Raw genomic sequence first — 24,488 nt, forward strand, 5'->3', positions numbered from 1 at the left:
TTCCTTCTTTTGAGAGCTCAACATTATTTTACTTAGTTGTTACATCATCCCTAACTTATCGGTGACTGAAATACAGGCCTTCTTGTTTTGAATTTGTTAAGTGTGTAAGCTGTGATTTCTGAGGTGTGATTTAATGTCATAAATTAAATCCAGGAACAGATTTTGTACACCATTAGATTTTGTGAGAGAAAAATGCATCTGTTAATTCTGCAATGCATGGGATTCTGAGGCCAATGTGTAGGTTAAGCAAGGTAGTGAGTATGGTGCTAAAACATATTGATGCTGTACATGTGTGCAAGCCGTCTCTGGAATGCCCTTGCTTGTGTGCCAGCATACCTCTAAGTGCCCATGATTTTCAGAGGCTCAGTACAGAACATAGGTGTGTCAGCAAGGCCTTCACCATGAGCTTTCAGAATTAAAGTTTATATTTCTTCCTCAGAAAATCAGAAAAAAAACATCTTATTTGGCTACCTACAAATTTCTCATTATAAGCCTTTGTTCTGTTGTAATATATTGCAGTCTTCTGAGATGGAGAATCACTTGAGAAGAAGTGAAATTAAGTGAGTGGGGCAGAGAGGAGATAAGTGATTTCCCCAAGATCATGGTGTTGGGATTGGGTATCCTTAGTACTAGTCATCAACTCCTAAAATGCTTTCTCTCTTGGAGTGGTTCTTAATAAAATGTAGTTATGAATAAATCTCCAAGTGCAATGATGACTGAAAATGAAAAATAAAAAAAAAAGTTTGACTAAAATAAATCTTAGGGTAGTTAACATCTGATTTTTCTTTTAAAGAATGAAGAAGAAAAAGATGATAGTGACCCTGGTAGTGGAATACACACTGAGAAGGGCTCCATAAAAGCCAGTGACTCTATGGAAAGTCTCTACAGTCTGAACAGTGGTCAGAGCTCATCTAGTAAGTACAAGATATCCATACTTCTTATTCAGTCCCTGGTTCAATGTTGTTATTGCTTAAGACTGAGGTATCAGAGCTGGTGATCAAAAATGTGGTAGTAGACAGCTCTTCAGTCTGGCAGACAAAAATATAATCTGATCAAATGGGTGGCAGCTAAGGTATGCCTGAAATAAGCTGAGTGTTTTTAAGAGTGGAGATATTAAAAGAAGTAAAAATATAATAACACTAACAACAACAACAACATGGATTACAGTGAGTGATGTTGGTACATACACCATGAATGTTTCTGGGAGGGTAGCACTGCTGGGGTGCTTGCACCCACAGAGTTGCAGTTCCTGGGTGCAACCACACAAGCATCCTCTCTGCGGATAGTGGCTGTGAGTTCATTTTTCACTCTGTGGATGCGAGACAGACAATGTGAGATGTCTGTCTGAGATGACAGGTGACGGGAACCTGACCTGGCAGCTTCAGATCATGATGCAGAGACACAGTCTACTTCTCTGAAATCCCACTGAACCCCCACACCCAACGGAGTATTCTCAATTGGAGGATGAACGAATCTCTGATGAGAGGTGGAGTTTGCCTCAACATATCTTCAATTGCTCTGCTGTGGACAGTCCCTGGGCAGCAGGTCACAGCTGTCCATGATGATATTGCTGTGCCATCACTGCTGACGTTACGTGAGCCATAAGTGGGGGTTTGAACTGCAGTCCTGGCTGTTTTCACTTAGTTGTTTATCTGGCACTGAGATGGAGCTGAGCACTTAAGCAATCACCTCAAAAAAAAAAAAATCATTTTCTGTGATGTGATTTGTGAAAATTATATACGGGAGTTTACTTCCAACACACTGCTGCTCTTATCTAAAAACATATTTGGATGCGATATTGCAGAGCTTGCTCAAATTTGCTTGAATTACTCTGCCGATATTTTATTGCTCAACTTGGATAAAATGACAGGCAGAAATGTTGATAAGATTAAAATTTTACTCTGCAATGCAGGTTCTTTTGATGTTTTAGCTAGCTCTGTAATGAAATAAAATAACTTCTACAGTACTTGTTTTCATTTCTCTGAATAAACAGGAGAAGTTCAGCAAAATTAATTCTCTAAATTGCACTTTCAGAGTACATGTTATTAATCTGCAGAGGTAATATTTCAAAAAAGTCTGTAAGTAAAATGTGTAGTCTATTAGTATCATCACCAGAAAAAGATTATTGTAGGGAAGATGTTAATGAAAGATTTCCAACCTATTTTCTTCAGTCTCTTGTAGTATGCTTTTTATTGAATGTATTTTTCCTGGAATGTGTCAAAACCATGTGGGGTATGCTCTTTCTTAATTCTGTGCTTTTGAACGCCTTCCTCTCTGCTGCTGTGCAGAATTGAATGTCTGGGCCCTAGGTGCAGGAGATCTCAGCTTCCACTTGAATCTCTTTAAGGTGGGGTGACCAGCTGCTCTGATGGAACGAGCAACAGGGATAGCCTCCGGTTTGATGATGAAGTCCCTTACAGTGGGCCATTCTGTGGTCGAGCCAAAGTGCACACCGACTTCACACCAAGTCCTTATGACACTGACTCTCTGAAAATTAAGGTAAGAAAACCACTGGAGGCATGTTTTAGATGTGAAGAATGTACTTGCTACAATATTTTTAACTGTTAAGCACATGCATCGCTCTAAAAGCAATACAGATCTGTTTTTGCAGTGTTTCTGTAATGACTTAGTTCAGACAATGCTGCTAAGTCAGCTGCTGCTAAAGGCTTTTTAAGGCATAGGCCTCCAGGGAGGTACCTCATCAGTGTGGAGTACAGTACAATATTTCCTCACAGTAAAATGCATGTTGCTTCCCTAGGAGATCTGAAGTAAGAAAATCTAGAGTCTCATGGGGCATGAAGTTCCCTCCCCAGCTAGGTTGTGTCAAAATCTTGGTGGCACTCATTGTCTTTAATGGAAACAGCTCACTTTTCCATTAAGCCTTTATTTACTCACACTTTTGAACTATGAATTTTCTCTGGCTCTGGCATCATGGCAGGGGTGTCCATGCTGTGGGAGTGAGAAAAAGAAGCTCCAGACATGGCACCAGTTCAACATTACTAAAAAGGTCCAGCCCTTTTCTTCTCCATTCATGCACAGATACAATCAATATCATCATTCTTCAGACTACTTGCATCTGTTATCTGTTATTTCTTCTCTAAAAGAAAATCTTCCTTTTCCCTCTCTGTAAACACTTTCCTATCCAGACTGTATCCATGCCTCATCTTTTTATCTTTTTCACAGCCTCTTCTTGTCAAAATCCTCATATGTATCTCACTGCAGTCTCCTTCCTTTCCTCTCAGGCCTGTATTACAGCAATCGCTTGCAAGTATTTGCTGTTTTCAACACTTGCCCTCCACTTCTACACACACCTAGGGTATTTCTTTCAAAACAGTTTATCAGGTAATGAAATGGCAAATTTCTGCTGGTGCACCTAGGTTACTTTTAAAGTTGCTAAGGTGGTGTATTTTACAATTAAAAACTAATACTTAGGTTTGAAAACCCCTAAGAATACCACAATAAATTTCAGTGTCCTGAATCTGAATTAAAACTGCAGCTTGCCTTAGAGCTACCTAATCCTGATGTGCATCCATATCTAAAGTTCCTGAGCCCTCCATAAGTGTGAATAATATATATGCTTATAGAGCTTTAAACAAATGTTTGTTTAGTTCCCATTTCAAACATGCTCATAGCTCTAAGCTTCATATTCTAATGAAATCAGGTCATTTAAACACAGTGAATTTCATACTTGGGTTTTAACCAAACTAGGGTGACAGCTTTACTTGCATTTTCTTGACCAGATCAGAAAACATTTAAAGATCTCAGAGTTGTTATAAGATATTTTAACAAACTGAGTTTAATTTTTCTGTTTTGTAGCAGAATGACAAATTAAGTGTGTATGTAGCGATTTGTAGTATAACTCTTTAAAGACTTCCAGTGGTTTTGTAAGTTCTATAGTATCTCACCAGAACAGAGGACTCAATTTTACTGTCATGGGAGCAAGTTGCATAGAAGGTATGACTTTTTTGCTACCAGAATTACTCAGAATGACTGTTGTGTTGAGCTGAGATGTCAGTTCCCACAGCTTGGTGAGAGCACCGTTATCAACAAGCCTCCTTGAAGTTGCTGTGTTGTCACTCTTGTTGGTTTTTTTTTTTTGCACTTGCCTTTGTGAGTACACACACAAGTGTGGAGAACTGAAGCTTTTAGTTCGGTCTGCTAAGGTGTTTCTACTATTTTCCCAGTCAATTGGGTTAATAATAATGGGAGAATTTGACAGTCCTTTGGGAAGGACTGACAGGAAGATATTAAGGGAGTTAAATGTTCTTTATTGCCTTTGAGAAGTGTAGCCAGTGTTTCTTACTGTAAAATGGGTAAGAGTTCACCTTTCATCTAGCTCAGCTATTAGTTTTTGAAGACCTTTGGGATGATGGGTAATAAGATTATTGTGTAAGTGGCTTAAAGTGAAGGAACCAGGTGAGAAGCTGTGTAAAGCATGTATTTGGAAAATAACTTCACAGTGCTCTCTTGCTTTTTGCCAAAGCTATGCCCAGTATCCATTGCAAAAGTTGCTAGCAGGGTGAAACCCTATGCCCTTTCAGGGTCCAAGTGGAGCACTAGAAGTTGAAAGGTGCTGCTTATGCTCACCTCTCCTTCACAGAGCTTTGGAGATAAGGTCTAGCTCCATTTTCTGTGACTGCATTTTTCTGGGATTTTATAAAAGCAAAGGAACTAAATCTAGGTCATTTTAAAGTTACTTCACACTGACCGGTTAAGATTCTGTGCTGGTTTTGGTGCATAGAGGAAAATTCACATATCACAAACCAGATGTGTAAGCAGTATTATGCTTTTTTTTTATTATTTATTTTCTAGAAAGGAGATATTATAGATATCATCTGTAAAACCCCCATGGGCATATGGACAGGCATGCTGAACAACAAAGTAGGAAACTTCAAGTTCATTTATGTGGATATTATTTTGGAAGAAGAAGCTGCACCCAAAAAGATAAAGACTCACAGAGGAAGCAAAAGGACCAAGCCTAAAACGCTGCAAGAACTCTTGGAATGTGTCCATCTGCAGGTCAGAAAACGTTTTCCTGTTGTGTTTGAAATCTCTAATTTCAGTGCACTTGGGTTTTGATGTAATTTACAGGCAGTTGTAGAACGGCAGGTTTCAGCAGTTTTGAAGTCAGCAACACAAATAAGTTTAATGTCTGTTTCTTATCTGATGTCAGTGGTTTATATAACTGCATTTTACCACAAGATTTGGTTAGGCCAAAAGGCTCCATGCACAGAGGCACAGTGATGACTTGTCAAGTAACTTGCCTGTAATTGTGTGCCTTTGGGCAGGAGGTGTGTGAGTATGTGGAAATCTCAGGGACAGGACTGCAATGTGACCCAAGTGCCAACATTCAGAATTTAGGTTTCTAATTTTGCATGATTTTTGGGAGCAGTATTCTTTTTGCCCTATGCTCATGTTGTGCTTCTCCCTCTCTGGATCCCTAGTTCCCGACTGAGTTTAAAAGCATACTTAGGTCGTGATTTACATGTAATATTTTTATTAGCTGTTTTTGCTTTTTGTACTGATGCAAGCACTCCTTATCCTGGAGTAGATGTAGAGTTTCATATTGTGTTGACACAGAGCTGAAGGGGGACCATGTGTTACACAGCATGGCTGAGGGTTCCCTCAGCTTCTCACACTCACATTTTTATCTGAGGGCTCTTTCTGTGCCAAGGCAGAGCACGCCCTACATCAGAGGCTTTCCTGGACTGGAAGGCACTCTATTGGGTGACCCGTGAAAGTCCAGAAGGTCAGTAGATTAAATCATTTTTGACAGACCTCTATCCTGACCCAATTTGTTGCCAAGCTCTGGCAGGCAACTCAGCCACAGGTGCTGGGCTGGCCAAGATGACCTCAAGATATCTCTACCTCTCTCACTCTCAGTCTCTAGTTTTGTACAAAAGGCAGGTTCATCAGACTGAAAAGTGGAGTCCATTCAACCTGATGAAAAAGTAAAGGAGAAATGGTTCGTATTCCTCTACTAAAAAATAGTGCTTGTTTACATGAGAGATTTGCAAATTTCTTTTCATAGGAATATGCCTCAACGCTCTTGCTAAATGGCTATGAAACTCTAGAGGACTTAAAGGATCTACAGGAGAGCCACCTGATTGAATTGAATATTTCAAACCCAGAAGACAGGACAAGATTGTTATCAGCAATTGAAAATCTACAGGACTATGACAGTAAGTGTTTAAGCTCTGACAGTCATGTGAACATTTTAACTGAAGAAAAACATTTAAAGAAATAGTGATCCCCACATTGATCTGTTTAATGATTTTTCTTTTAAACATGAAACATTGAGTTTGGTGGTTTCTTAATTTGTCCAGACGGCTAACTGTACATCTCTTCTAGACACGTACATGATTACTATATTTGTAACACATGAATGATTTAAGATTTCCTGTTGATAGGTCATAAACTAGACATTGATAGCAACTATTGCTTGAGAGCAACCCTTTTTATGATTGTAAAACCAACTCCAAGAGAGGTTAAATGACTTGCAAAAAGTCACAAGGTCTGTGCAAGAGCAGAAAATTAAACCTCCCAAACTCTGGGCTAGTACTTAAAAAAATAAAGCTAAAAAAAGTAGTCAAGTACTAAAAAAAATAGAGCTACAATGAGAGCTACAACAAGAATTTAGGTCAAGTTCTGAGAAACTTCAGCTAAGCATCTACTTAATTAGATACTCAGAAAAAAAAAAAAAAAGAAAAAAAAAAGAAAAAAAAAAAAGATGTTTTCTTCTCCACTAATATTTGTGCAAATTCACCCCTATCCTGACCAGTTACTTCATCAGATGTGTATTCTCAATTGAGAAGCATCTGAAAGAGAAAAAAAAAAGGATACCTGGAAGAACAGGTATCCCTGCCTTCCTGTTTTATTTTAATATCAGGTCTTGTCAGCTGTCCAATTTTTCTCTCCTCAGCATAGGTGGCTCTCCATTTGTCACTCCAGCATATGTACATACATATGCACATACCTGCAGGCACACATATATCCTAATCTTTCTGTACATGAATTCTGTACATGAGTTTCTGAGAATGTCTCATCCATTCAACTTTCCCTGCAGATGTTCTCTAATCCACCCTTTTGTTTCCTTGTATTTCACTCTACATTTGTTTTTTCCTGAAACCCATTTCAATGTACAGTGTTTCCTGTTCTCTTAGTCAGCATCACAGAAATGCAAGTTTCTTGCAAACACATTGGAGAAACATTTAAAAGGTCTTCTTTGCCCAGCAGGACCAGTACTTCTTTCTTATCAGTACTTTTTGAGATGAGGGGCTAGAAAAGGACTCTTGAAGTGCTGTCTATATAGAGGTAGTGTTTGAAAGAATGAATCTGGGAAAGAAAAGGTTACATTTTCCAAGAATTGTGTTGCAGGTATCCAGCTAGAAATCATATGAAAATGCATTAATTTCCTTAGTTTTCCCATGAATTGAGTACATGTATCTTTGTGTATATTTCCAGGTAATTAGCCTTGCCACACGTTCTGCACCTTTTATTGCATATGTTTTTCTATACCAATATTTAACAAGAAAAAAACATTAATGAAAAATGACAGATTGTAGTTTTACAGAGTTCTGCAACAGGGTGAAAAACAAAACCAAAACATAATGGTTTTCATCAGGCTATGCAAGTGTCAAACTATTCTGGGACAGTGAGGATATGGTTTACTATTTATACTTCTTGTATAGCAAAAAGCATAGCAAGAAGACACGTAATATTTTTAGAAGATAACAACAAGGTTTTCTTTTTCTGAAGATGTGTTAATAACTTTATCTTCTACATAAACCTTTGCAAGAAGCAAATCTGACAAGGACATGTCCCATACACTGAATATTAGAAAATTCACTTTAAGTACCTAAAGAGGGTTCTTCCCGCTTAGCAGCATGGGATTAAGTCACTTTTCTCCAGGTAAAACGGTAACCCTGATTATGTGTGTATGGTAGTTTAACACTTTAAATTCTTATAATGGTTCTGGAGAAAATTACATTAAATCTTATAGAGTGGCCCATGCTTCAAAATCAGTGATGATTTTTGATCAAGAGATGAAATGAATGTTTGTTTCACATTCACTTGAGATAGGTATAAACAATCTTTAGAGTATTCAAATTCAATAAAATAATTTTACCAGAAATTATGAATATTCACAGGGACCAAAACTAAGACATCTTTAGATGCCATCCCAGTTATAAGCATTCATTTCAGTCTGGGTGTCATAAGACTCCTGTATATTTTAAGGTAAAACACAAATAAATAAGGTCTTGGTTATATAAATAAGCATGCTCTCTTGAATAAGGACTGAATCAAATCCTTCCCTCATCTGGTTGTCAAAGTTTGATGGTGCTTATCACATGACCAGTAGTCACAGAACAAAATTTAACAACCTGCTCTAAAAATGAAGATATTAAAGACTAAAATTGATAGACGTCATCTGTTAAGTAACTATAATGAAAGATGGAGGGTCAAGTTTGGGCATAAGCTCAGCATGTGTCTGACCTTGTCCAAATCATTTGACCTCTTTGTGATTCTGTCAACCCAATTGGAAAATTGGGTTGAAAGAGCTGAGTGCTATTGTGAAAGTGAATTCTGCATCTGAACTGAACTTTCCTAGGTCAATATTTTTTTTTCCTAAATGAGCATGACTGAGTCCAACATAAATGATTTCTTAATTAAAATTGATTTTCTGCATTGTTTAGAAGTGAGCAGCATAATTACCCACAGTTACAAGGTAATCTGTTTACTGGCCAAAAGTGTTCTAGATAGAAGTTCAGCATTCTACCAGGTAAAAGTTCATTCTCTTTATAGGCTTCATGAGAGAAAATAATAATAATAGACCCATAGATCACATTTACTATTCTAATCCCATCTTTCTCACACAGATTGGAATAGTTCTGTGTCTTTGCATTAGATCCATGTTTCCACAAAGCATGTGTTTGATTAATGAATGGAATCTCATCCATGAAGATATGCTCCAGAGCTGAAATGCAAGGGTTTCTGAGTGTTTGTGACTCTAATACTATTCATAAAAGCCAAGTATCCTGGAATGTAGCCTCATTTTACTTGATTCTACTATAAATGTAATGATAAAACATGATTTTATATTTCTTTAATGCAATACCTGATATTGCTAAATGTCCAGATGTTTTTCGAGGGCTTCTCATTTCTTCTTCCTTTTTTTTTTTTTTCCTGACATCTATTTTACGTTACACTAGGTGGTTTCTTCATGCCACATACCTGAGACTATATAATTCATGTTGCAGAATAAGCAAACAGCTATTGAATTTTGTAACAAAAGGACTCACAGCAATAGTTTCCACATTATATACTTCTTAAAGCCACCCAAAATGTATGATTTTTGGCAGTAAGAATATTTTCATCTTACATTTGATTTAGACCTCAATGAATTTAAGAGCAAAGATTTTACGCATCTCACATCAGGAATTAAAAACTGAGTTTTATTTAGGAAATGCTACTGAATAGTGTTTTGTTTTGTTTTATTTTGTTTTTTAAAATTTTTTCCTTCACTGTACTGTGCTATATTCTTTCTACCTTTCCTGTGAGTCAAGGCCCAAATTCACCATCTTCAAGTGCTGCACGTAGCAATACTATTCTAAAACTGCAAGGTCTTTGAAGCACTTCATGACCTTCTCCACCCTCCACAAATATCTTTTTAGATTTACTGTAAGTTGATCAGACCTATATATTTGGGGAAAAAAATGATTGGTTTCCATGAATTCATGTCTACGGAGGGAAAAAAAAAAAAAAAAAAAGCCCATTTTCATAAAGCATTTCTTAATAGCTTTCCATTCTTCTCCCACATGGCTTCTAGACAGGAGATGGATGTCTGTGCTTTTGTAGGATGCTATTTTTAAAGTGAAGCAGTTGCTGAATGGTTAATGAATAAAGTAATGAAGTTTGGAACTTCTTTCATGACTGCTTCCCAGGACACACATTTGTGGGTGTGTGAAATAGGCTTGATTGTCTTCTCATTTAGATGATGGAAATCAAGAGGTTCATTCCTGAAGTCCAGTAGGTTATATTAGTCTGAAACTATTTAGAGTGAAAGAAGAATTAGACTTCTTTGAATATGTGCGTAAAGTTCATGTATAGGAAAAAAAAAAAAAAAAGGTACATATGTGCAATCTTGGGGATAATTATCTTACCCTTATCTCCCCAAATCCACTTCCTTAGCATGTTCTTTGTATCTAAGTGCCAGATCATACTCTAAATCCCACTGCCAGTATCACATAAGGTTTGTTTCTTATTTATTTGGACAGCAAAATAGCTGATGATACAATTTTCAGTTCTTAGTTGTATTCCTTACATGAAGACCTAGCATCAAGAGTTCTACTTACACAGGGCTGTCCCTTTACATCCGTGGAATTACACAATATCATGTAAAGGTCAAATGGTGCAGAAAGATGCTCTCCCCTCCTTCACTGTGGTAGCTGCAACCCTTTGACCTGTATGTAATATTCCCATATTCCAGGAAGCTCTCCCTTGCATGAATATTCGTATTTTTCACTTTTTTCAGACACATCTGTTTGCTTCCTGATTTTAGCGAAAAATAAGCTTACTTCTGTTTTCAGCATAAACTCTTCTCTCATACCTGTTCAGTATCTCTCCCACTTGTATTTTACTCTGAGTGCTGGAGAATCATTGCCAGTGGGAAGAGAAGGCCCAATTGATGTCAATGCAACCTCTGCTATTGAAAGCAGAAGCTATGTCATTGACTCAGCAAGTGCTATTTTTCACCTTATGTGTCTGTAAATATCCACTAAAGATTTACTCCTTTGATGCTCTGAAGTATTGCAGGTATACAGACCCACTTCGGGTCTTTCTTTTTCAAGAAGTATCACTATTTACTGCTTTACAATGATCCTTTCTGGTTTGTTGCACTATGAGTTTTTGTTTCATCTTAACAGTTAAGTGGTCTAATGGGTACAGGCACTCCAGGTTGATAGGTTGACCTCCTTCACACCTGGCTAGGAGGTCTAACATCAGTTTTGAAGATACACATCATTCTAGTTACTTGTTCAGTTGTGCTGCACTGCATCACCTTCCAGGAAAGCACACAAGTGACTCAGCCTAAAGCATCACGCTCCTAGCCCATTTCACCTCCTGGGCAAATCTCATGAAGGCAGACTTGAGGGCATGCTCATGAAGTACGGGTTGCTGCTGGGTTGACCTTTTTTTTTTTTTTTTTTTTCTTTCATAAGACAAATCTAAGCTTCAACCAGTCATCTGAACATAATGACACTGGAGTCAGTGTGACCTCAATACATTCTTGAGTGGAATTGCCTTAAACCTAAGCTTAAAGTGCTTTCCTAATCAGGACTTTGATTAAAAAGAGGGGGAAAGCTAGTGAAAGGAAACAAAGATCTATCTCTGCCTGTGTTATGAACATTTATGTCATTGAATAAAAAATGTTCACTTCCAAGATCTAAATTGTGAGGAAGATACATATGCATCACACATCCATTATCAAGTCTAAAAGCCTAACATTTTATTCAGTCATCTGCATATAATACTACAGTCTAAAGTAGTATTAGAATATCTGTCAAAATGATCCATATTTTGGACCCTCTGGCCATATCATAGACAACAGTGACTGAAAGCTATATATCTTATATGAAACTGCTTTGCTGTAGAAAAATAATAGAACTTCCATTTGTTGATAAGATAGTAGTTTCCGATGATTCTGCAACATTTAATGGCAGTTTAATTTTTATCATTTCATGTTTCCTGTGCATTGTATCTTTCATCTGATGTCCAAAAGATTAACACAGTAAACTTACCTTTACTAATGGGGAAATTGAACATGTATTTGTTAGAAGAAGGAACTAAGTAGAACTGAATGCGAAAACCAAAAGCTAAAAGAAATTTTAAAAAACAAACAAACAAAAAAGTAGTTGTTTTTTTTAGAACATCTAAAGCTGTATGCTATGCTTATTTATAATACTCAATATCCTGTTTAAGTGATTTAGTAGATACGGCATAATATTTAAGTTGCTCATAAAAAAGAGAAAAATAACTTGATTGATTTCAGTATTTTCTTCTTAAATATGATTTTTTTCTTCAACTTTTTCTGTTTTGAACAAAAAATAGAAAATATATGTTCACTTTCCCAAACACCTAAGCATTATTGTTTTTCAGTTTTCAATGTAACAACAACAACAACAACAACAAAATCTCCTAGTGAGGAGACAGAAGTTTTACATTTCTGTTTCCTGAATAGAAATTTGTTATTTTTCTAAAACTGATCTAAATTCAGATTAAAAAAAAAAATAAAAATCTCAGAGTTCCATGCTTGCTTGTGTCTCTGTCCCTGGAACACACAAAGGAAAGACACTGCTACAAAATAGTATGAGATGTTTTTCACAACTTGCTTAAGCTACCACAACCATTAACAGAGCACTACTGTAATACTAACTGAAGCAGTTTTTTTCTTTTTTTTTAATCCACTAGTTACTTGGTCTTCTTTCCCACTGTAGAACAAACAAAGTGGATAGAGAGTCCTCTTTGACCTTGAAAATGTAAACAGGATTAACACTTTTCAGGTCACTGCTTGCCCTGGCAGCAGTTGATGCCCCAGAAGCTGATAAAAGTCCCAGCGAGTGGCATTAGGGCTGGTCGGGGATTACAGCAGAGGGAAGGGGAGCCCTGCCTGCAGCCGCCTAGGAGGTCTGCATGCAGCCGCCAGCTGGGCTCTGTCAGCCCACAGCGACCAAGGGTCACCTGGGTCCTCTTGGCACTGGTGGGATGGGTGCGAGGAGCTAATGACACAGTTTAGACAGGGTTTTACTGGGGCATCTGCCGTTGTTTGGGCTAAACTACTTCTGTTGCTACTAATAGCAGCAGTAATACCTTCTTTGCTGTAATTCCTTTTGTAATTCCTTACTGACTTAAATCAGAAATCAATTGGACCCTACCCGATCAAATATTTTCCCTACAGAGATAACATTTGACATAGCAAACTACATTCTGTAAGGTGAGAGGAGATCAAATGGTTACAGGTATCAATTAAATCCTCTGAAAGGTGCCCTCTGTCATGCAAAAGAAAATAAAAAAAGTGAAAAATCTTTCTCATGTTGGAAAAGTTTATAATGTCTAATAGCTGAAACAAATGTCTGTAGAAATTTTCCTTCTGGAAAATTTATAATTCCATGCTGCTACCCTGGAACTAAATTAGATTTAGATTTCCAAGAAGGATGAAATCCTTCATGAACTAGGACTTCCATACTGCCTGTATTTGGACTGAGACAACTTAAATCTGACCAAAGAGTCAAAGCGAACTATTTAGCCATGGAGCAACAAGTCAGGTGAAATAAGGGAACTTTCTTTGCAAAAGCAAAAAGGTACCATTTTTCAGTGGATTAAAATCTGAGGTAAAACCTTTTATTCCTGTAAGATCTGTTCCTCATACTTTGGAAAGTAAGCCACAGTTTAAAGTAAAAACACAGTTACTGGAGAGCAATAGGAAAAGAAAGAGAATGACAGAAAGAGATTTTAAATTTAAACCTTGTTTTCTGAAGAAATTTACCGTGAGTAAACATCATGTATTATACAGCCAGAAGATACAAACATGAACTTTAACCACAGGATACATTAGATTCATGATATACAGGTATATCTTGTCTGCAACACACCAGCTTGTTGAGCTCTGTTGAGAGGTCTGCCGATACTCTTCCTGGGCTGCAGATTTTTGAGTTTGAACAGATTAGTCATGCAGCAAGCTAAACAAGGACACATTATTTGCAAGATTTTCTGTTTCTACTTAGTTTTGAAACGGTGTTCAAAAAACATAGCAAGAATTAAGCATCTAAGCTTTCTCTGAGGCCTTTGTGTTTTGGAAAATATCCTTCTGGCTACCAAGCTGAGTTTAGGAAGTTTCCATCAGCCAGCAACTCCCACTGAAAAATCAAATGCTTTAGGAAATCTGATTGCCATATCTTTAGGCTGAGCACTTCTAAAGACCAGCCAATTATATCTTGCCATGCAATACACAGAGTAGGTGAAATGGTGGGAATTACATTCAAAAGACACAGCACCTGTCATTCATGTATTATAAACAAGGCACAGTATGCTGCATGGTTAACTAGGATGTTGCATGAGCAGGATCGGGAATGCATGTGTGTGGGAGGGGAAAGGCTGCTTACTCTATTGTGGGCATGGTGACCATGCATGGTCACTGGTGCACCTGTGTACAGTCTGAAGGATGAGGCCAAAGTCTCAGGCATTCATCTCTGAGCAACATAGTACGGGATCAATGCCAACCTCAACAGCAACTTAGATGCTCATGTCATCATATTTTTAGTTCTTTGATGCTGAGGTTTGTGATTCTGATAGACAGAAGATATTGATCAAGCCATGTTTATATTACCTACTCTTTTTCTACAGTTTCTCAAGATCAGCTACACTGCTGTCTCAAACTCTTTCACAGGGTACTTATTTTGACATTTTTTTCTTATTTTGTTCTCTCTAGTTGAACAACAGCAGACAAGTGAGGGTGGTCAGGAGATGCGAAGCTTAAGCCCTCAGCCCAGTTTTGACAAATCACAGTTAAATGACTGCCCAAGAGATTCCGGCTGTTACATCTCATCAGAAAATTCAGATAATGGTAAAGAAGAAGTAGACCCAGAAACCCTGTCTGACATGGTGCAGTCAATAACAATCACTGAGTCAAACTGATTCTGTTAAGCTGTATTTCTGCAGATGCTCAGAAAAGGCAAACAGATAAGTGAAGTTGATTTGCTGGTATGGTGGCACAGAAGCAGAACACAAAATACTCTCAACACTGAAAATCTACTTCTGTCTGATGTATAATGCTCTAGACTGCTACATGTGTGGACACCTGAGAGCTAAATCTTAGCTGATAATATGAATATCTCATGCTTTTCTTTTCAATGAATCCACAGACATTTCACTGAAAAAGTTTATACATACATATTTATATATATATTTGTACAGCAAATGCATTTTTTTATGATAATAGATAATTGTTTCATGTAGTGGTACATAACCTGGATGTTAATTTCTGGAACTGTCCCAAATGTAAATATTGTATATATTTATTTTTAAAAGATATGGATTAATCACAGTGTCTCTTTTTTTCAGATTGTTTTGCTGAGATTTGTACAGAAAATGTTTGCATTGACATAATATCACAATAAAAAATTGATACATTCACATTCTACTTCAAAAAGTACCAACCTAATTCTCATTAATATTAAAACTATTTCAGGCCATTCTTCTCTAAAATGGTCTCTAAAGTAGACTATTTCTTACACTTTATCCTGGAGGTACAGAAGAACTGTAGTATGAATCTGAATCAAGCTTTTTGTGTTCATCATCTTTTAGAGAGCATAGCCATCTGAATTCTTTATGCACTGGCAATTTGTATATTGTTATTTCACAACTGTTCTCATTCCTTCCAAGCATTATAAAGACAATGAAAGCTTGAAACAAACAAACAAAAAATTGTATCAATACTATGCTTTTATGAATGTCTTCTGTGAAACTCTTGCCTTTTGTGTGTGGTGTAAATTTTGTTAATTATTTGTTCATACAGAGCTCAGAAGCTAATATGCTTATTGTGCATTATTGTCTTTTATATGAGATTTAATTGTCATTTCCCAGTATATTTTGCACTGGAATACACATTATATCTGCCTGTCTTCTTTTAGAGTACTTCCTTAAAAAATAAAAAAAAATCATATGTTTGAGCCCTTTATAAACTACTTGATTTTTAATGCAGTCATTACATTGCAAAGATGGCTCCATTCTAACACTAACACAGTAAATGGCAAATCCACTTAATATTTTTATCATGCGTAATCACCTGGGTATCAAATCAATACAGAAACTTCATGCTCACCAATTAGTCACACAATTTTCATAATTTAAGGCATTTTGCATTCATGTTAAATAGTCTCCACAGATTGATGACAACTTAAATCATTTTCAGAAGAGATGAAACACGGAAAGTTCCACCCTCAAAATAGTATTTCTGAAGAATTTGTAAACAAACGGAAAACTCTTCCCCCCCTACCCCCCCCCCCCCCCCCCCTTTCTTTTTCTTCCCTAATGGAAATGCTTCCTGTAGTTGTAGTTCCCTCATATGGCTCCTGCTGTCAGATTCCTAATACACAGATCTGCTTTGAAGGTTATAGTATCAAAACAGCAATTTTAGAAAACTACATATATTACATTTCAAGACTTGAAGTAAATAAACTTAGTTTAGTAAAGTAAAGAAGCATGGGAGATGCTTGACTTGTTTCTGGTTTTAAATTACCTTTTATGCTTTGGCTGGCAATGATAGTTATCATTTAGCAGCAATGACCTCATATTTCCAGGTGTGCTTGGGGATGCACAAGCCTATGAAGGGATGAAGTACATGTCAGCTTGTATCAAATAGCTATATTTTTTTCTTAACGCATTTCTAACCATTAGTGTGTCATCACGGGTGGTACTTAATATGATTTTGATAACTTTTTCTGAAAAAATATTGTTGAATTAGCTTCTACCATCTCCTCATTCTAGGGAAGGACTGAAGTCTGCTTGACTTCTTCTAACCGGAGCTTTATGGATTATGACAGGTATTATGACTGTCAAGAAACAGCTAAGCTAGCTGGGTCAAGGACTAACAACCTGAGAGACCAGAGATGTGCCATGATATACTCTGAGGAATGTTTATTTGCATTAGTTTGCAAATGAAAATAGGTCTCCTTAATTAGTTACAGCGAGACAAGCAACTCATCAACAGAGCAAAATACCCAACTATTCTTATTATTTTACGATAATCAAACCCTGCATAAATTTAGGCTGATGGCAAGAGGTTAACTAACATCTAAGGTTAACTAGTCGGTAACTATGAGCATGAGCTGTGGTTGAACCACTTCTGCCTCTAATCAGCAAGACTGTCCAAAGGGCTTCTCGTTGAGAAAAAATGTGTCAACTGAAAGCTTGTTCAACATATTTGTAACTTCCTGTGAAGGCAGAGAAGATTAGATCGCAAGCTGAGAAACTTCCGTTCTCTCAAGCTATTCCGAGAAAAAGAATGAGGAAATATCATACCACAAAGGAAAAAAATGCGTATTTCCTATAAGAAGCATACCCAACCTTCTTTCATCTCTCAGTGGTCTTGTTAATCACAGTGATCGTGGATTAAACTATCTAAGCATAAACAGTCCTCTAGCTGTCTTTTATGCTGGCTAACCTTAATAATAATATATACATAATATATGTTTCTTTTTAAAGCTGTACCTATTCTAGGATCTTTTAGTCTGATGGAGAACTGAGATGCTTTTGAGGAGTCTTTAAAATGTACCAGAGACAGGGACGAGAAGCAAGCAGGGGTTTTGTTCCTCTCTGTCACTTGCTCACAGCTGTCAAGTCTCTGTTCATTTTTTAACTTTCCTCTGTGATGAAGGAGGACTATAAGGTCTTTAAGCCTCTTATTTGGAAATAACTGAGAGTCCACTCTTCCCAGTGATTATAAAGCATACAAAAAGATGCAAAAACATCCAGTAACAGAAGAAACCAAGCCAACAAGGTGAATCTCACTGAAGCCAGAAGTGGCCCTGCTAGTCTTCAGCTGGTGGGGATTTCCCCTGCTGCAGAGGGCCATGGTGCAGGTGCAGAGGACTTCCCCATAGGGTTGCTGTGCCAGGCTTGCTGCTGGCACGTGTGCTGCCACTCACCCTCAGTCAGCCAGTGACTCAGAAAGGCCAAAGGGAGCTGCAGAAAAGTTGAGGTGGTGACAAGCCCCCTTGCCCCCAGGGAAAAACCACCTCTGGTCAAGGTTAGCGTGGCTTTTTGCATCATTGCTTCATGTTCAGCTCCATTTGACTGCTGTTCCCAGCTGGCAGAACTTTAAAGGAGGCCTGCTCTGTTGCCAGAATTGGTAGCAGCACACTGGACCATGATCCTGCAACCCAGGCAGACTAGCCTGAAGATAGGGAATCAACATCCTATTCTATCTAAAACTTTTGACACGGTCCCACATGACATCCTAATCTCTAAATTAGAAAGATATGGTTTTGAAGGGTGGGTCATCCGGTGGATAAGGAATTGGCTCGATGGCCAGACCCAGAGAGTAGTGGTCAATTGTTCTATGTCCCGGTGGAGACCAGTGATGAGCAGTGTCCCTCAGGGGTCTGTCTTGGGACTGGTGCTTTTCAATATCTTCATCAGTGACACAGACAATGGGATTGAGTGTACCCTCAGCAAGTTTGCAGATGACACCAAGCTGAGTGTTGCAGTTGATACAACAGAAGGAAGAGATGCTATCCAAAGGGACATGGACAGGCTGGAGAAGTGGGCCCATGTGAACTGCATGAGGTTTTACAAGTCCAAGTGCAAGGTGCTGCACCTGGGTTGGGACAATCCCAGACAGGACAGGCTGGGAGAAGAACTCATTGAGAGCAGCTCTGCAGAGAGACTTTGGGGTTTTAGTGGATGAAAGGCTCAACACGAGCCAGCAGTGTGTGCTTGCAGCCCAGAAGGCCAACTGCATCCTGGGCTGCATCAAGAGGTGTGACCAGCAGGTTGAGGGAGGTGACTGTCCCCCTCTACTCTGCCCTCGTGAGGCCCCACCTGGAATCCTGCATCCAGGTCTGGGGCTCCCAGCACAAGAAAGATGTGGGGCTGTTAGAGCGGGTCCAGAGGAGGGCCACAAAGATGATCAGAGGGCTGGAGCACCTCTCCTGTGAAGAAAGGCTGAGAACTGGGGCTGTTCACCCTGAATAAGAGAAAGCTCTGGGGAGACCTCATTGCAGCCATTCAGTACTTAAAGGGGAGATAAAAAAGATGGAGAAGGACTTTTTACTCAGGTAAATAATGATAGGACAAGGGGGAATGGTCTTAAACTGAAAGAGGATAGATTTAGAATTAGACGCTAGGGGGAAATTCTTCACTGTAAGGGTAGTGAGGCACTGGAACAGGTTGCCAAGAGAAATTGTGGATGCCCCCTCCCTGGATGTGGTCAAAGCTAGGCTGGATAGGGCCTTGGCCAACCTGATGTAGTGGGTGGCATCCCTGCCTATGGCAGGGATGTTGGAGTTAGATGATCTTTAAGGTCCCTTCCAACCCAAGCCATTCTATGATTCTACAGGTTTTGCCACCAAACTTCTGAAGGTGAGCAGCCATAAATGCACCTGTGTGACATTAGAAACAAGGAGGGTTTTGCATTAATTTTGCAAAGTTGTAAATGAATACATGGATGTGGGTATACTAGTGGAAATTCTGAAGGAGACTATTTTCCTTTACACTTTTTCAAGTACTACTAGCAACACACAAAACAAAATAAGCTACAAACAAACTGGATTGTGTACTTACTTGCACTCAACTCCACACTTCACTTGTCCTGTGGTCCTTCAGAGCTACCTGTGCAAGTGGCCCTTCATACAGTTTCTCACTATCCAAGTGCACATTGCTTGTTCCTGCTATTATGGAGCTATACAAGGTCCACAACAACAAAAAATTATTTGCAGGGGAGGTTGAAGTCACCTTTTGATCTCCAATGTACCTCTGGTATCAAAGATTGCCACAAATGATTCTCTATACAAAGGTTGCCTATACTTTTTCTCAGGTCACAGAATCATTGCACAATGAGGGCAGGAAGTTACCTCTAGAAATTTCTAGTCCAACCCCCTGCTCAAAGCAAGTCTAGCTGGATCTGTTTGCTCAGAATCATGTCCAGCAGTCGCAAATTATTAAAGGACTGGAAATCACACAGCCTTTCTAGGCAACACATGCCAGATTTTTTGTTTGTTTGTTCGTTTTTGCTGAGAGCCCAAGACAATACTGAAAGAAAGAAAGAAAAAAAGAAAAAAAAAAAAAAAAGGATACCTCAGCTGCTGTGGACCAGGCAGGCTAGTTTCTGGATGTCACTAGGTTCACGGGATGAGTACAACCTGACCCTTTCCCTGGGAACTGGTTGTTCCATCAGGTCAAGGTCAGTATAGCTCTTTCAGTCCACGGACACACACACACTCCTTTCCTCCCTGCCCCTTCCTCCTCCCAGATCTGTGATATAAACATATAATGGAAGAAACAGACCTTTTTGGTGCCTTGTAAGCAAACCTAATAGTCTCGATGGCAGTTTCCCAACTGATTCATACATCATGATGAATGGCTGCACCTTCTCTACTATTAGAGGGAAGTGGTTCCATCATGTCTAGTGACAGCACGACAAAACCTCTGCCTCCTTTTCACAGCTCAAAGTTGAGGTTTTGAGTTACATTAGCCACTGAAGAGGTTATTTGCATCACTCTCTGATGCCTGCTGGCTACGTAGTTGTTGTATAACTGGTTTGTGCGATGATGGTTTTTGGTCAGTTCCGGGAATGTTACTTATGATGGGTATAAGCGTCTTCTTTTGTTCTAAGAGTTTCTACTGCATGACATGTTCACTTGCATCCCTGATCTTTGGTGCCTTGTTGGTAATGAGCAGATCATTCCCTAGCTAGCATCCTTGCTGCAGATTGACAATCAGCCAGTGATTCTGTCAACCTCTGTATTTTACCTGGCCCTAGAGAAAGGGCTTTTCTATTCATTGGAACACCAAAAAAAGCAGTGTAAAATCTTTTATTTCCTCCTGTCTGGGAAAGGCCAAGAAGTGCCTCTCCAAGCACATAGCTAAGGGGAATGGGAGATAGTAATATATTGAAGGAAATACAACTGGTAAATATGCAGTTACATCATTTACACATAAGAAACAGCAGTCATTATAATGAACCTGAATCTCTTGGGAAATACGTATTCTCTAGAAGAAGGAAGTAGGTGGGAGGAGGTCCATGATAGGCTAGAAGGTCATTTCATTTTCTTTGGTTGGGCAGAGTTTGGTCTGATGTTGGTTTGATTTCATGGTAGGCATGAGATCTGTCTGGTGAGAGCAAGAGCACAGAAAATCTGCCTGTGACAGAAGTCATGCATAAATGAGGGGCTAAAGGGCTGGAGAGGAAGTGGTGTGCCTTACCAGTCCACATACCTTGGCTGCTCAATTTGAACTTGGCTGGTGTCCCACAGTTCATCTGTTCACTGGGCAGAGCCATGTGTCCTCACTTCCTCAGGCCCATGCCCCATGCCAACCAACTACATTAATGCTCCCACTCACTGGTGCTCTGACCCAGGGCTGTGGGACACCCTGTTTTTCCTCAAATGATCCACATTCAGAGATTTCAAATTTCAAAGTTTGATTCTCCATGGGTCCTCTGTGTTTGCAGTGAGTTAGGATTAGTTGTATCCTTACTACTATCCCATTAGTTTCCCTTTGGAGAAGCTGGAGAACACAAATTTTCCAGAATACCTGTCCCCATTCCTCAGTCAATGGTTTCTGGAGATCTCCACATATGGCTCTCACAAATGGCTCTCTTGTCATGTGCCATGCATGTCTTTTGGGTGGAACGTCAAGGGTGTAGAACCACTGTGCAAGGTCAAGAACATGCAAGGCCATGGGGCAGTTTTGCCAGACTGTGGGCAAGCTGTTTGGCACTATTTGGCTACCAGTCATGTCCACATCGCTGAGGGAGAAAGCAGAAGGACTTCGACATGAATCATTCCCAGCTCTTAGCTTTTCTGCAGAAGGAGCCAAACTGTACAAACCACAGTTACCCTAAATGCAAACTAACATACAAGCATTAAGAGTTAGCTGATGAGGTAGGATCACGTTTGGACTAGAGACCCAAGTAATACAGCAAAATGTATTCAGTCGTCATGACAGCCAGCCTGTGCTGCTTCTACTGTCTCAGTTTTCTAGGCACCTTCAGCTCGATGCTGCTGACCTGTTTTGCTTGGATGCCCCAGCCTTTTACCACTTCACTATGAAAAGAAACAAGGTACTTGTAAGTTGTGTCTGTGACATACATTATATCACAAATCTCTCTGAAATGTTCACCATCATATTTGAGAGCAGTCCCTTGCCGGCTATCAAAAAAAAAAAATCCTCTAGGGAAAGCACCTCTTAAAATACTATCAGCAATAACCTTACACTTTACAGAGAACAAATGTAAAAGAAACAGTAAGAGAGAGCCACTCGTGTGGGAAAAATATGCTTTAGAGAAAAATGAATACAACAAAACTGAGGAACTTGCATGCTTTTAGAGAAATCTCTCTATATATTACCTAAATATTTTATCTCCTCCTAGGTTTGGTCTCATCTCTAATTCGAGGTGAATGACTAGCATCACTTTTTAGACTGGCATATTAAAATAAAATGTAACTTACCAGAATAGCAGTTATCTCCCTTTAAATACTTTTGTGGAGAAAAAATATACAGCAAATACTTATTTTATTTTCTTCACTATGCCTAGCTATGTGGCTATTTAAAGACAGTGAGGTAGGATCAGAAGGACCTTGAAGATTTTTAGTGTAACTGATAGCTTGGTACCAGTGAATGAATACTATGAGCATTCCCGCAGGACATCTACTTTCCTTCTTAGTTTGGTTTTATTTTTTATTTTTAGATAAAATGTATTAACAATCTTTGCTCACTCTGTTAAGCAAAACGTACTTTTTACCCTAGAAAAGGGTTCTATCTGGGGCTTCGGAGAGGGTACTTTTCCATTTTGTTTTCAAAATGAAGGGAAAGCTATCGCTAATGGAAGTGGTTGTGTGGTTTGTCAGCTATGGTTTCCCTTCATTAGGAACTAAAATGGGAAAATCAACTGGTTTGTATAGAATTTGTGGACATACATACGTGGGACTTAGTTAAGGAATCATAAAATACTCTATGTTAGGAGTCTACATAAGTAGTCTCTAAGTCTACAATTATATTGATGAGGCCCTACAGGTGGTTAGTGAGGTCTGTGAGAGGAAGGACAACAGCTGAGCATCTACAGAATAGGACCCATGTATGAGAGCAGATGTTTATACTCTGACTTATGCTTTTAATATAACAGTGAGTACGTGTTTACTACAGCTCTGGTTTGTCCTGTGAGATGGACAAGCCACCTATAATTCTTGCATAAACTCAGTTCCTACAGCACCATAATTTCATGTTTTACTCTGGAGAAGGACCTAAGTCTTGCACAACTGTCAGAGATGTTAGACATTATTTGCCAAAAATAAACAAATTTGTGTGAGATGTGATTCAACAATTTAAGATCCTAGATAACAGGATTAACTACATACTGTACAGTAATTCACAGTTTCAAAATTGAGTACAGGAGATCATTTAATTAAAACCTATTCAACTGAAAATCCTATTTATCTGAAACAAATGTTTGTCCTATCTATAATATCAACAAACTATTCACATAAGTAACTAGCAATAAACAACAGAAAGCACAATGAATGTCAATTAACACAATTTGCTTTCAAATAAACTTGCAGTTTATGTATATAGCTTTAGTACTGTCCTGTGTATCCATTATAAAGGTCAATTAACCTCAGTTGCAGCTAGTCAGCTTGTTCTAAAACAAAATCAGCATATGATACCGTTTGCTTTTTCTTTTTCCTTTTTTTTTTTTTTTTAATCAGCATCTCAGCACTTCAGTTGCCTGGGATGGAAGAACTTCTAAATAGTTACAAGTCTTTGCTGAAAGTTTTATTTTAGGAAATGACAACATAAATTAGAGCGAGAATGTCAGAATGGATGAAATTGGTAAGGTGTCACAGAGTGGCTGCACAAAGCTTTTAAAAATATTCATTATTCAGCATATAATCATATGGATTCAGAACAACAAAGAGCTGTGGTATGTCTGTGCCTCAGAGGATGAAAATCTTCCTAAGTAAAGCTTTCAATATATACGCTAATCCAAGACTACACTAACAAATCCCTTGAAATGGAAATCCGTGCTGAAAATGGCCTGTATGCTTTAAACACTATCAGTGTTTTTCTTTTTCTTTTTTTCCCTCTCCCCTTTGGCTGCAGAATGTCAGCATTTATGGTAAAAGTCAATCAGGTGCTCACTTGTTCTGCTTAATCAGGAAGAAATGTTACCATGTGGGTACTGGAAGCTCTCATCTGGAATTATTCAAGCATCACTAATTCAAAGAACCATTAATGTTGTAGAAAGCAAAGGCAATTGGTGAGAAGTCCAACATACCAGTCTCTGAAAGAGGCAGACACGTGCAACTTCCAGTGAGTGCAATTTGTAATTGCACTCATGGAAATACAGCCCAAAATACATTAGACTTAGAGGAATGCTTGTTTTATCAGATGTAAATAATTACACTGATCATCAAAAACAAAAACAAAACCCAGTATCGATTATTGATCATTTTACATGACCTCATCTGGTGGCCATTCTAGCCACAACCACTGAGTCACAACAATCAGCCTGTCCACACCAGCCACTGAGTCAGGCTGATATCCAACCTGCCTGGGTTTGAGAGGCTGTTAATGTGAAAGGAGGTGTCTGACATCATGAATCACAATTCTGGCCCTAACAAATGCTTTTAGAGTCTTTTTGATGCTGATGGTACTTACAAAATTACAGTGGTGTCTTCTCTCTTTAGAAAAGAAAACATCCAAGATTGTAAAAA

General features: G+C 38.6%; 1 protein-coding gene across 1 annotated transcript in view; it reads left to right on the plus strand.

Moving 5' to 3' along the window:
• LOC310899719 (SAM domain-containing protein SAMSN-1-like) overlaps nucleotides 1-15,737 on the plus strand; it is a 36,226-nt gene extending 20,489 nt beyond the window's left edge. Inside the window, exons 4-8 of the mRNA XM_083836508.1 lie at nucleotides 794-914; nucleotides 2,348-2,499; nucleotides 4,813-5,019; nucleotides 6,032-6,182; nucleotides 14,486-15,737. Coding sequence (XP_083692634.1) covers nucleotides 794-914; nucleotides 2,348-2,499; nucleotides 4,813-5,019; nucleotides 6,032-6,182; nucleotides 14,486-14,691 — 837 coding nt within the window. The 3' untranslated portion in view covers nucleotides 14,692-15,737. The remainder of the gene's footprint in view (nucleotides 1-793; nucleotides 915-2,347; nucleotides 2,500-4,812; nucleotides 5,020-6,031; nucleotides 6,183-14,485) is intronic.
• Nucleotides 15,738-24,488: the final 8,751 nt, after the last annotated feature.

This window comes from Anser anser (assembly GCF_964211835.1).
Source record: "Anser anser genome assembly, chromosome: 1".
In the NCBI taxonomy this organism is placed as follows: Eukaryota; Metazoa; Chordata; class Aves; order Anseriformes; family Anatidae; genus Anser; species Anser anser.